Genomic DNA, 13,985 nt, shown 5'->3' with positions numbered 1-13,985 from the left:
GCACGAAAGTCGAAAGGCCTTCTTGTCGTCATTATTGTGCCACACGCAGAGGCCCTCGATCCCCGACAAAACGCGCCCGTTCAGTATCGGAACGTTTCTGGTTCCCTCCACTCCAAACTAGCCACGTTGGGGAAAGATGAAGTTGAATGTCCTTTCCCTGGGGCCCACCGGGGAGGCTTGGATGCCCCCGAATTAAATGACAGAAAAGGGACAATCCCAGGAAAAGTGCCAGAATTCTCTTCCCCTTCGTGAGGAATGGAGAAAGAATTCGGGGGGTAAGTGTTAAGGAATTTCCCGCCATAGTTCAAAATAGTAAGGAGGTGAGCTAGAGTCTACGGCTAAGAGCATAGTGAGTTAAATGAAGGGGGAGACTTCTCTCTAATTAATGTTTTTGTCTTATTAATCGATTATCATTCGCCGCCGGTCAGAGAAAGTGGAGACGAGTCGACCATGAACACTTGGGCTCGTGGGCTCAAATTAATTAAGGAAAAGAAAGGCATCTTCAAGTAATAAATGTTGACGTGAAGGATGTTTAAGAGGGGTAGACATATAAAAGAGTTCTGATATATACAAAAAAAGGTATCTTCTTAGAAAAAAGTTGTCTTCTTTCTGACTGCCCAACTTCACCAATCCTAACTTGATCGTCGGAGGAGGCGTTGCCGGGACACCCCGACGACCCCTTTTATTTTGCAGGAATCTTCAAGAGCCCTTACTTGATTCTTGCCGACCTTGGGAGCTTTGGTACACCGTGTCATTCCGGAACTCCAAGTCATTTGCTCCAAAATATTCATCAACAGAACTTATTATCAATTAATTTAGATGCTTCATCATGGTCACATCCAAGAGAACAAGCCTACTCTCCCTGATCCTGTCCGCTCCGACCCCTTTACCAGGTCTGAATCTGCTTGCTTTGTGCACTATTTTTTGCTCTTTGCTTTTCGGTATACATGCGCTCATGAAAATTTATTTTTGGAAAGTCGCAAGCCTCGAAATGCATAGACCCTTAAATCGGCTGGAGTGGATATGTTCGCCACTGACTTCAAGCGCCAAATATATCATCGTCTTTCTTCCATCTATAAACTTGTCTGAATATGATGGTGTCACATTTGTGCGTAGAACTTTCTCACTTTTTTTGTTTTTCTTTCTTCTTAACGTTATTACTAAAACCATCATACGAGCCCTCCCTCACTGAAGAAAGTTCTTGTGAGAGGAAAGAGGCCCCTCATTTCTTGCTTTTCCTTTGTTTGTTCGAATAGAATGAAGACACCATCTGAATTAATTCTGGTATCTTTCCTTTTTATTTCGAAGTATGGGCTTCTTCCGTTTTCCCTACTTTCTATCTATTGCTAAAACAGTTTCAGGTTTGGTCGCACAACTTCTAGGAAGTTGCTGTGGTCTTTTCCTGCAAAATAATGAGCTCGATAAAGATATTTGCTGAGGGTGTTAGCTGTTTCCACTCTGATACTTAAGTCAATTCTTTGAATAATCTGTATGAATGCCTTAATAACAATAATTTTAGCAAGACGAATACCTGAAGGTAGGTCTGTATTTATAGTGAATAGAGAGTTGGTTTTCCCTGAAAATGGTGAGAACTGGCTCTCCGATCGTGGGTCTCCACTTCCAAAATGTGGGCAATCATGCGGTCCAAAATGTGGGTCTTTGTGTCTTTCGGGACGTGGGCTTCCACGCGTCAGATGAACGTGCCCTCTTGTATACAAATCGTGTGCGTTTGCGTTCTGGGGTGTGATTGACCGGGACATGGGTTGGAACATGTTTGAGGCACGTTCCTGATATCTTGGAGTCTCGGTTTTCTCATGGCTTTCCATAGGTTGTTTCTGGCCGGGCTCGGTTGAGTCACGTGATGGATCATAAATCTTGCATTAATTTAGAGTCTCACCAAAATAACGAAGATGATAGAATAAACCAGCGTCTCACTGGCCTTGGAAGCATCTCACCACCAAAAGAAAAGAGAAACCATGCCTCCAAGAAACAATTGTCTTTTTTTTATAAATAATAATATGTCTATTACAATAGAATATTATGCTTAAATAGATTTATAAACTAAACCATAACCTTAACCCTAAGGTGACTAATTTTGGGCCAAGCCCATTATTGAATTACAAATAACTTAAACTTTGGGTCAATGTCATAATTAAATTCAAATAAAACTAAATGACCTATTTATTCGACCAATTTATTCTTGTCTCATTCTACATCAAAACGTTTTAGATTACTATCTAAATCTATATACAATGTAGTTATTTATATATACAAGCTTAAATAAATTAAGATTTCATTTATTACACAATTCACAATTATCAATTGTAAAGAATCATTGTCTCTTATAGTAATTGGGATTTTGATAACTAAAAAAAAGAAAAAAAAAAAAAAAAAGTAAATGCAGTGAGGTATGACTTAGAGATGATGGTGAAGAAACCTAACAACATAACCTAAAGATTTTAAACTTATCATTTAAAATGAAGTCATTTTAGTATATATATTTATATATATATAAAGGGAATGCAGATGCAGTTAATCTGCATATTCTAAACCCCTATCGGCATTCACATATACAAATAGCAAATAGCAGATAAAGGTTATGTGCGACTAACGAATACAGACAATTATTATCTGCCCACATTTTTATCCTAGTTGTTGTTGTGTTGGGATAGGTCGATTCTTCCTAGGATGATAAAGAAAGAGAAAGAAAAATCTAAAATTGTAAGCTGCTTGTAAGGGTCATCTTCTTCTATGGACCAAGATTTTTTTTTTGAACGAACTATGGACCAAGATTTTTGGCAACTCAAATCGCCGTCCGATTTCAAAGGAAACTCAAACTCCAATCTGATCGTCCATCGTGAACACGTCAGCCACTAGCTGTATCGGTAAGCAAACCAATCACTCTCCCTTAACGGCCCCGATCTCTACACGTCATCACACGGCCTCACCTTTCTTTAACTGAAAGTGACTGGTGGGTCCCAAAACCCAAGTCTTTGTCTTAGATACGTGGGGCCGCCAAATTCAGCGTACAAATCCCACACGTGCGGAAGCCCACATGGCAATCCTCCCACGTGCCAAAGCACTATATAACCACACTGTAATTAAACAGAAAATGATAAGCGCAGAGAGAGAGAGTGGCCGGAATATTCCGAGCCTTCAGGTTTGAGTCTCTTTTTTCTTTTTCTTTTTCTTTTTCTTTTTTTTCAATTGAAAGTGACAGATGAAACTCACTTCGATTTTCGATTTAAACTTAAATTCAATTGTTTCAGAATATAATTTTCGATTTTTATTCGGGTTCGCTCCGATTCTTTAGAATGAAATCTGTTTGGTTGGTGAGAAAACGAAGGAAAAGTGAGAGAAGGTGGATTTTGAATTGTATGTTTAATCATTTATGTCGCGGTGCTTTCTGTACTATGGAAATTCACCTTACCGGAGCCGATATTTCAAAATTTCAGTTGTTTGCTTTCCAACATTTGCTCAGCAGCCAAACAGGCACAGAGAGATTAATTTTACTGAAAATTTTGCGAACCTTTGATTGCTTATAACCTTTTATGATTAGATTTTTTTTTTTTACTAGTATATGATTAGATTTTAATTCCTACTAAAATCAGAATAAACTAAACCGTGGAGCTTTTAATCAAGAAGAAAATAATTGATTGCTAGAAATGTGATGCGTTTGCATTTTCTTTTCCTTCATTTTCTCTGCAGCCAAACAGAACATTAGCATTTTCCGAGAAAATTTCATTTCCAGCAGAGCTAGTATTGCTTGATGATCAGGTAAAATAGCATAACAAACAGTGAATTCATAAACATTTTTTTAGAACTTTTTGTAGGCAAAAGTTTTCAAGGGTTTCGGCGGAATCCGTTGTGTGCTTGTGTTGTCATGCCGTACCGTGTTCGTGAGAATCTATTCATCGGAAACATCGGCGACGCGGCGGAAATTCTCCAAAACGGCAGCACTGAGATCACGCACATTCTATCGGTCCTCAGTTCGGCGTTGATATCGTTTTTCTCCGAATGGCGTAGCGGTCTCGTTATTCCCACAAAGGAAATCAAGAAGGTCTATGTTGGTGGGTCTGGTGGCGGTGATGGTGGTTCGGGTTCTGAGGATGCCTCGGGTGGTGATGGGGGGTCGAAGAGTTCCTTGTCGCCGGAGAAGCTTTTGTACTCTTTGGAATATGCAGGCAAGGACTTGAAGCTGGTGAGGATGGCTGTGCCGTTGAGAGACATGGAGAGTGAGGACTTGCTGGATTATTTAAATGTTTGTTTCGATTTCATTGATCAGAGCCGAAAAGAGGGGTCTGTTTTGGTGCACTGCTTTGCTGGTGTGTCAAGAAGGTATATATACATTTTTTCTTTATAATTGTGAATATTGTTGGTTGGCTGGTTTTAGGTTGATAGCTTTACGAATAACTGTAATTTGGAAACAAAAGTTACAACTAAGAATTTTTTTTTTTTTTTTTTTTTTTTTTAAACATGTCCACACAAGAGAGGGGAAGGGGATTCGAACTAGTGACCTTCGCTTCATGAGGCGTGGTCCTTAGCCAATTGAACTACCTCTTGGGGACAAGTTACTACTAAGAACTATTCTGTCATTTGAGCGCCTATCATATTTTTCTTCTAGTGTGCTTATAGCTATAACTGCGTCCTTGGCTTTTAGTGGTCTTAGATTGAGACGGATCAAAGTGGGATTTGCAATATTCCACAAAACAGAAGACTCGTTGTAGTAAAATACTTGTTAAGCTCTTGAAGAACTATCAAAAGTTGCAAATGTTTGAGATACAAATACAAACAAGGAAAAGTGAGAATAACTGAGGGAAAATCTGAGTACTTTTTTTTTTTAAAAAAAAAAAAATAGAAAAATAGAAAAGTTTAACTAGAAAATTCTACAAAGATAATTATAGTTATGGATCCTTTCATGATTCATTAAGCTTTGAAAAGGTACAAATTGCAATAAAATTGAAAAAAAATTTGGGCAACTGAAATTCCTGAATGTAGGATTTGAGACTAAGCTAAATGAAATTACTGATGCTAGAATGCACTTTAATTTGTATTATAGGCATGAAAACGTTTTTTAACACATTTGCACCTTTCCAAAATTATAAGTCCTTTTTCCTTTGATTATGCTATTTGACGACCAGCCTCAACAATGTAGCGTGGTAATTTCTTTCTCTAACTTTTTAAGATTGTCAGAATCCCTTAAACTTCTCAAAGAAGAAAGAAGAAGATTGAAAGAGAGACCTAAAATCGATACAGTTAAAGGAATTTAAATTTTGCACAAAAATTCAATATTGGAACATAGGATCGGTTGAGTTGCCTTTCAAATTCTACAAAATGGATAAGTTGCATCCTAATACCATTTTTTGTGGGTCACATGACATGAAGTTTTCTGTTGTACTTGATTTTTAAATCACAGATTTGAAAGTTGTATTTCTTTGTTAAAATGGTTTGCTGGCTGTTATTTTTTACTTTATTGGTTCTTCTAACAATCCTTAAGCGCATAAAGGTAGAGAGGAGTGTTTGTTATATGTCAGCTTACTAACTAATGATGGAAGGTGTCCAGCAGAGGCCTATATTTTACTAGGTTTTCTGGTTTACTTAATTGTCAAGTTTTAGGGTTTACACCCCTTCTTTGCATGTGTTTGTTGCAGTGCAGCTATCATTACGGCATATCTTATGAGAACCGAGCATCTATCTCAAGAAGGTGTGTACAAATCAATTATTTGTTTGAAGTTCTGTAGGTCTACAAATTGGTAAATGCCTGTGGCTTCTAGTTTTGTTTCCAGTACTTTTAATGGCCATCTAATGAATTTGAAAAATATTATAGATGTTTCTCAAACTTAAATATCATTCCCAATTTTATTCTTCTTTCTATTTTCTTTTTCTGCTGACACATCCCTGCAGATGCGCTTGAATCCTTACGGCATAGCTGTGAGTTTGTTTGCCCCAATGATGGTTTTCTAGAACAGGTAATGCATTAAAATTCTACGACATGGTGATTCTAAGGTGTAATGTTGAGCCTATTAGAAATTTATGGTTTACTTTTTCTCATGGCAGTTAAAAATGTTTGAGGAGATGGGTTTCAAGGTTGACCATGCAAGCCCTGTATACAAGCGCTTTCGACTGAAAGTACTGGGTAAAATTTTCCCCCTCTATGCCTTTGTGAAGCTTTATCTCCCTTTTAGGTTTTTTCTTAGTGGTACTTCTACTCTTTTTTTTTATAAGTAAGATATGTTTTATTAAAAAGCTTAAGATGCCCTTAAGTATACAAGGAATATACACAGGAACAACAAAAACAATCCACAAAAAGAAACCCGAACAAACCCATAGGACCTAAGCCCTTAAACTCAAAACCCACAAGCAGTACTCAAAGCAACAATAAAAAAAAAAAACCTAAAAAAACTCACAAGGACCTAGCCCTTCAACCTGAAACCCACAAAGAGCACTCAACGCTACAGCACTTGAGCCTTTCATTTCCTTCTCCTAGAGGGCGCGCTTGCATTGCTGTAGTTAATGGAGCTTTCCAAATTCAACATCTCTCTCCTCCCTTTAGTCTCAGGAGTAATCCTGTCATTTTGTAACTCCAAGGGGTGCTCAAGCGGTAAGGGCCTTGGTATTGGTGGCATTTCCATCAAGTCTAAGGTTCATATCCCCTTGGTTCCAAACAATTCTTTGGGGGACCAACCTGCAGGCGAAGTCGGAATATTACTCGATTCGTGTGGATGGGGCGCTTTGTACGAGTCCGAAGTTTACCCGATATGGGTACATAAAGTGCTCTGCCCTATAGGAATTCCTTGTCATAAAAATAAAATAAATAAATAAAAAGAGTAATGGATTCGGGTCTATAACCATGGATTCCAGTGTACGAGATCTTGTAGCACTTACCAATGAGGCCCTATTGATTAGTATTACACAGAATAAATTAATTATAGACACTAATATAATTAGATCTACTCTTCATAGACAAATTTGGGATTTGCAATCCCAGGTAAGATCGGTGCATGATCATGGGATCCTTTTCTATCAGATAGGGAGGGTTGTTGCACAAAATGTACTTCTAAGTAATTGCTGCATAGATCCTATATCTATCTATATGAAGAAGAAATCATGTAACGAAGGGGATTCTTATTTGTATAAATGGTACTTCGAACTTGGAACTGAGCATGAAGAAATTAACGATACTTCTTTATCTTTTGAGTTGTTCTGCCGGATTGGTCTCTCAAGACCTTTGGTCTCTACTCGGACCCGATGAAAAAAATGCGATCACTTCTTCTGAACTCATTGAGAATGATTATGATCTAGTTCATGGCCTATTAGAAGTATAAGGCACCCCAGTGGGATCCTCACGGACAGAAAAAGATTGCATTCAGTTTTATTTTTTTATTTTTTTCTCTCTTTTGTAAGTTACGTATGCATCCGGTAGTTCTTAAACCCCCAATTCATCCTAATACCATTCTTATTCAGGGAGAAGGTGTCATTGAAATTAGAGCTTATTAATTATCTGGTTTATGGTCTATTGCTTTATAAACGCTAATGAGAAAGAAAAGATAAAGATTTATTGCTTGACAAATGATGTGTTTCAGTTTTGTCTTATTTCAGATTTTTGTTTCTGGTTGTCCATTGGTTGGTTAGCTTTGGGAAATCATAGAAGTTCTAAATCATCTTGAAACATAGGCAACCAAAGACAGATTATAATTTTTGAAATAGACTCTGAGATGATATTGTTTCCAATCATGATATACCATTATACAGCTAGCTATATTGATTGGTGTGCAGTGTCATGACTCTCCTCTAATTATACAGTTGTTGAGTGATATTGAGGAGCAATTCTTTTCTAGTAAATTCAATGGTTATATGCATTAAGCACTTTAAAGCCACGTATTAAAGTTTTTATCTTTATATAACAGCCCATGACATTTGAGGGTATACCAACCAATTTAAAAGCCTTATCTCTTAGATTAGCAACCAATGAGACATGAGTGCATTTTGTAAGTAGAAGAGAAATGTGCAGTATGGCTCCTCTCTAGAGGGGAGGATGTTGCATGGTTGTCTTGGGTTTTCAATTTCAAAGTGCAAAGCTTTATAAGGTTTATGTACCAATGATGCTTGGAAGCACATGGTTAACCTTTGAACTTGATCACCGTGAATCATGCTAAACCCTAAGGGCTCTTTCGAGATGCTAAACCCTAATGGCTCTTTCGGCATGCAACTTTGAATCGCTTGAGTTAGATTGGATTGGATTGAGCTTGGGATTAGTTGGCTAATTCTTTCCCGATCTTGGGTTTGATGTTTTACAGGATATAATCTTTGGATAAGCTGTCTAATTTTAATTCTGTGTTTGGTGAAAGCTTAGATAAGCCTCTGAATATTAAAATTTTCATAATTGTTTTTCCTTTTTTTTTTATGAAAATTCAACAATAAGTATAATAATCTCAAATTTCTTTTTGAAATTATTACCTAAAAAATATTGATATATTTAATTTATCAAAATGTAAAAAGCAAACATAATAAGGCTGAAAAAAGCAAAAAGACTAAGAAAACTATTCAAAAGGTCCCCATGCCTTGGCCTCAATGATGCGCAGTAGATCCCGATTTATTTGGTGGTGTTTTTTATGTGATGTTGGATACAAGATTGTATTAATAATTAAAATAAATTATTTGATTATTTGTGAAAGACATGACAACAAGCACATAGACCGAGTTTCAAAAGGAAGCTTAAAAGGCACCAGCAGCTGTTGCACCTGCTGCCCTGGGTGGTTACAGTGCTAGGATTTGCATGGTGGTGGGACTCAGGTGTCATAGTAGGTCCTGTCCAAGTGGGGCTTTTTTCATGCCATGGTTCACAAAGTGTACATAAGTAAGAGAAAGCAAGGGAGGAAGGATGGAGTGAGAGAATTCATGGTCATGAGGTGCTTTAGAAGAGAATGAGGACCAGTACTTCGTATTATAATGTACCTAAGATAAATTAATCCTGGTCTGTCAAGAAGGGAGGGAGGCGATTCATGGTAATGGGGTGCTCGGGGAGAGAGTGAGGGACCAATATCCAGTCCGCAGTATGCCCCAGATTAATCAATCCTTGTCTGGCCTAATTCCTACTGTTCCCTCAGGATTTGATAATCTCAAAAGCATGGGATTATATTTCTGTCATCTCAGAAGAAAAGGTCCCAACAATGGGATTTGGACTATTTAGTCCCAACCCCAATTCTCTCCACCAAACTTGGCATAATAGCAGTTCCGTCCCTAGGCATTTACGGAGTCGCATAAACTTTTGTTAGTCTTATTCATTGATAAAAAATGATACGTAGTCATTTGTATACACATCTAACACTTAGATGAAACATACACTCTCAGAGAGGGAGGGATAGAGAATTGATGAAAAGAGTTGAGACGGGGCTGCTTTAAAGTAAATAGGAATAAGTTGTAGGAATCTATATTCTTGAAAGGACATTTCCTTCTTGGCTGAATGTTCAGAGTCTGTTGTAATTACAAGGTGGTGTACGGACTACCTACTTTGGTTGTATTTTTTACCCACCTTAATGATCCCCTAGTCAAATAATTAGGGTGTCCTGATAATTTCAATCAGTTAATTAAACATTGATCATCTGCAAATGCCTAATTTGTAAGTAAGATAATCGTTGGCTTTTTTTTCCACTGTCGCACTTCACAAATATTTCGTTACAGCTGTTCATTCTCTCAATTAAACAACTTGAGTATGTTTAAGTTTTGTAGTAACTATATTTGTCACTGTTTCATATGGTATTGAAGTTTTAAATCTTAAGCATCTCTTTGACTCGGGGGGGCATTCTGCTACCTGCCAATTTCATGCCATGAACTTGATATCTTTCTTGTATTATGTACTAGAAATACCACTCAAATATCTTGTTTTTTTTTTCCTTTAAAAAAACAAAATGTGCCCTTGAAATATCAGGGTCTAGAATCAACACTCAAATGGTTTATAGAGCATCAAAAGAGCTTAATTGCTGTTGATGTAAAATTCTTTTGGCTCAGCATGATAATTTATTTCCGAAACTTTGTCTAACAACTTAATGCAGATTTTGTATTTAAAATTATTTCACCAGTGAGTTTAACAGTAGGTCTGAGTTTATTTAAGCCTTGGTATTTCCCATGTGCATTATTCAGTTGTTATTGTTTCTTTTTACTGCGATGAGCTTGCGAATGAAAAGGGAAGGTTTTATCCTTTTCCTAAATGTTAATTCTTTGAAAAGGTGCTCTCCCCCATGATTTCAGGTGAGTTTTATAACCGTGGGGAGAAGATAGACAGTTCTAAATTTGGGCCAGATCCCGGTTTGCCTACTGAAATTTCCTCAGAAGTGGAAGTTGCTTCAAATGAAGGAAATAATCGTACTCCTGCATACCGCTGCAAGAAATGCAGAAGAGTTGTTGCGTTGCAGGAGAATGTTGTAGATCACATCCCAGGGGAGGGTGAGACATCCTTTCAGTGGAACAAGCGTAAAAGTGGAAACCCTTTTTACAAGTCTGACGAGACTGAGTGTTCATCCATTTTTGTTGAGCCTCTACGATGGATGACAGCAGGTAAACTTTTATTTATATCTTGATTAACCTAGTTATTGTTGATGGCATCGTAGGATTCAAGTAGTCGGTCACGTGTAGACATGGTTGAAATAGTTAAGAGTGTAAGTTCTGATAGAGTTATTTATATCTTGCAACGCAGTTGAAGAAGGTGCGCTGGAGGGGAAATTGTGCTGTGCTCACTGTGAAGGTCGCTTGGGTTACTTCAATTGGTCAGGCATCCAATGCAGTTGTGGGAGCTGGATCACCCCAGCCTTTCAGCTCCACAGAAGCCGAGTGGACATCAGCAGTGTCTAATATTGTGAGGCAAAAAGTGTGTTTTTTTGGCCAATCCTCCAAGGATAAAAGTGGTCAGTATCTTCCTTATCAGTAATAATCTTTAAAAGTCTGATAACACTCAAACAAAAAAGCTATATCCTTAAATTATAGAAGCAAACGGAGGCCTCTCAAAAGCTTTTTGTATTTGCTTGTTTCCTCCGCCACGAGAGCTGTAGTAGAAGATTGAAGCTTTGAGTAAATGCTGTCCTGCATTTTGGTTATGCAGGCTAGTTTGCTTGATTGTTCAAATATCATCTTTTCAAGGAGGTTCATATTTTTTCTTTTTTTCAAAGAGAAAAAATTAACAAAAACATAGCCACTTGAGAATCAACCTTAGGTGTTGACAAGATCATTGTGGAGGCTGACCGTTTGATGCTCATTTATGCAATCCTGAACGAAAATCAAGTTTGTGATTGGTGGATAGATTCGATCCAATCATTAGAAGAGATATGGTCAATTTTTCTTCCTGAATTGCTCACAAAACACCATAAGGCAAATCTCTGCGCATAAATTTGTAGGATGAGTTGCCTCCACTATCAGAGCATTTCTGTTCGCTCTCCCACCCTTGATTTTATCTCCAATTAGTGATTTTAAACCCATGTAATTCTCCCCCCCCTCCCAAAACAAAAAGTCTCTTCGTTTAAAGTCAATAATGCTACTTCTAAGGTACTTGAGCCACGTGAAGATCGATGGAAAGCATAATTGCCTCATTTTATGGTCGGATTTAAAATTATTTCTTCTAACGGTGTACATAATTTTACATTATTTAAATTTGAAAAAAAAAAAATTGTGCCACTTTTAGACTTCCATTCAATTGACAACACCCTCTCTCAAACTTTCAATTGGAATAATATAGCCTTCAAGTACTCCTAGTGATGAAAATACATTGATAAAATAAAATAAAAAAATGAAAAAAAAAATTTCTAAATTTTTTTTTTAAAGAACAAATAAATAAAACTAAAAATTAAAAGAAAAAAAACCCAAAGTGGCCAAATTTAAAAAATTAAAAAATTAAAAAAAATCGTTTTAAAATTTTTCGTTTTAAAAATATTAATTTTCTTTTTTTAAAAAAAATTATATGGGTATTATTGTTTTATTAAAAAAAAAATTATGGTCATTTTTATCTTTTTGCTTCCCTGGTGAAGGCATATTGACAATTTTTAGGTAGTTTGGGTGAACATTGTCCCAATTGAAAATTTGATGTAGGGCATTATCAATTGGATGGTAGTTTAGGAGGTATGTGAACTTTTTCTTAAATTTTTTATAAGACGTGCCAACATTAACTTCATATACACTGTTAGATGCAATAACTTTAAATCTTGACCATAAAATAAATACTAACTATTTTATTTGAAATTGAGAAAATCTTATTTCCAAATGTTCTAAATTTCTTTTATACCCATTAATGATCTAATGATATTCAAACCTGACCTTTAATTAATTAAGTACTTGATTCCCTTGCAAAATCTTTTTAATCGTTTTTTTTTTTTTCTATGAATTCGGGTCAGGTTGAAAATTGATTTTTTGTGGATTGATTACCAATTTACGACACACCCCGATCCAAAAATCTAAAATGTGATACCGAACCCGAGCCAAGCTAAATCAAGAGGCAACCTTCCGACGGGTTTTGCCTAGCCCTATTTACCAAATTGGTTTTTCTTGGATAAACCAAGAAAAATAGGTTCAAAATTGAAAAATAATGAGTTCAATTTTTCATTTAATTTTTTTTTTTCAAAAAAAGTTAATTTTCAATTTAAATATAATATAAAAAGCTAAATGGACAAGATGTTCTTATTTTATGGAGTTTTTAATTTACTTTGAAACAGTCTGAAAGGGAAAATACTTTTTATTTACAAGGCCACGGACAATCAACCACCATTTACAGTCCAAGGTCTGTTTGGATGTTTCAAGAGTTCCTTGAGATCATGCAAGGAAAATAATAATAGGAAGGAAAAACTTCAATTCTTATCTTTTGATCTTTCTTTATTTTTGAAATCATACTAACAAATTTTTAAAAGTGTCAATTGAATATATCAATCTTTCAAATTTTTTTTTTTTCAATTTCATCACTCCATTAGAATTTTCCTTTAAATTCTAACGGACGGGTGTCAAAACTCCTAAAAACACCTCTTTTTTATTTAGGACAAAAAATTGCAAAGATTTAGGCGTTAAATAAGGATTTAATAGAATTTACAAAAATACTCATGCCTTGAATACACTGTTTCATATAGATTTCATCCTCCATTCAGACTTCCTCCCCCATGCCACTCTTTTAAAGAGTTAAAATGAGTTTTAGAGCATGCTTAGTATGGTGTGCAAGCGGTTGCAGTTAACTTATTTATTGCCTCTAACCGTCAACCGTAAACGCCTTGGGCTATTATTAAATTTTCGTAACCACAATCACTTTACCTTAAGCAGTTAGCAATTTTAAAATAATCGTAAATAGCAGTTATTTAAACTTAAAACTGCACTATATAACTATTTTTAAAAAATAGGCAGATTTTGGTGTTTTTAGCCATCATTGAGCCTCTCTATATGACATATTTTAGATAATTTTGGCCATTTTTTAAAATAAGTAGAAGGCTTCAAAATACATTAAAGCTCAATATTATTATTATTATTAAAGATCAATTTCACTAAACTCAAAACGAAAACCTTGTATCAAATACACCAAAATGACGTCGTTTTGTATATTATTTTAAATATAAGAGTAGGCAGTTAGAGATTATTAACTGCCCCACCTTAGACAATTATCGATTTTTTTTCAACCGCCTACAAAAGCTGTTATGTGGTTAGCTGATATTCAATTATTAACCACTACCTTGTACATCCCTAATTGTTTAAAATTGTGTTAAACTTAAAAAGTGCTTTTAATACATAAAAAGTTGTGCCAAACAAAAATGTCATTTTGGTTTAAAAAAAATTGAGAAAAGACATTTTTGCTCCAAAAAGCCCAAAAAGAAAAAGACCTTTTTGCTCCGAAAAGCCCAAAACTGCATTTTGGAGGAAGCTTGAAAATATGAGATTTTTTCTACAAAGCTCTTTCAAACTTTTTCTGTAGACTATTTTACAACGCAATCCTAAACAGGCGGTCAAGACTACTTGTCAAGACATGT

The 13,985-nt window shown here is 35.9% G+C and overlaps 1 protein-coding gene across 3 annotated transcripts; it reads left to right on the top strand.

The window, feature by feature from the left end:
- The first annotated feature begins 3,108 nt into the window (after window positions 1-3,108).
- LOC133872882 (uncharacterized) lies at window positions 3,109-11,118 on the top strand. 3 transcript variants are annotated; one of them, XM_062310519.1, is made up of 7 exons: window positions 3,109-3,160; window positions 3,709-4,338; window positions 5,652-5,704; window positions 5,905-5,969; window positions 6,058-6,136; window positions 10,249-10,554; window positions 10,694-11,118. In XM_062310519.1, exons 2-7 carry the CDS (start codon window positions 3,884-3,886, stop codon window positions 10,846-10,848), a joined length of 1,113 nt encoding a protein of 370 aa, XP_062166503.1. In that variant the 5' UTR covers window positions 3,109-3,160; window positions 3,709-3,883; the 3' UTR covers window positions 10,849-11,118. The 3 variants fall into 3 exon arrangements, with proteins under 3 accessions (XP_062166503.1, XP_062166505.1, XP_062166504.1); XM_062310521.1 differs by having other exon boundaries at window positions 3,121-3,160; window positions 3,834-4,338; XM_062310520.1 differs by having other exon boundaries at window positions 3,131-3,160; window positions 3,822-4,338.
- Window positions 11,119-13,985: the final 2,867 nt, after the last annotated feature.

Source organism: Alnus glutinosa, chromosome 7 (genome assembly GCF_958979055.1).
Source record: "Alnus glutinosa chromosome 7, dhAlnGlut1.1, whole genome shotgun sequence".
Lineage (NCBI taxonomy): Eukaryota > Viridiplantae > Streptophyta > Magnoliopsida > Fagales > Betulaceae > Alnus > Alnus glutinosa.
This window is presented reverse-complemented; position numbering and strand designations above follow the sequence as displayed.

Bases quoted from the DNA above. Each gene is read 5' to 3' on its own strand.
- LOC133872882 (XM_062310519.1), top strand. From the start codon at position 3,884: ATGCCGTACCGTGTTCGTGAGAATCTATTCATCGGAAACATCGGCGAC. The intron at 5,970-6,057 runs GTAATGCATTAA...TTCTCATGGCAG, and splicing joins ATGATGGTTTTCTAGAACAG to TTAAAAATGTTTGAGGAGAT. The intron at 10,555-10,693 runs GTAAACTTTTAT...CTTGCAACGCAG, and splicing joins TCTACGATGGATGACAGCAG to TTGAAGAAGGTGCGCTGGAG.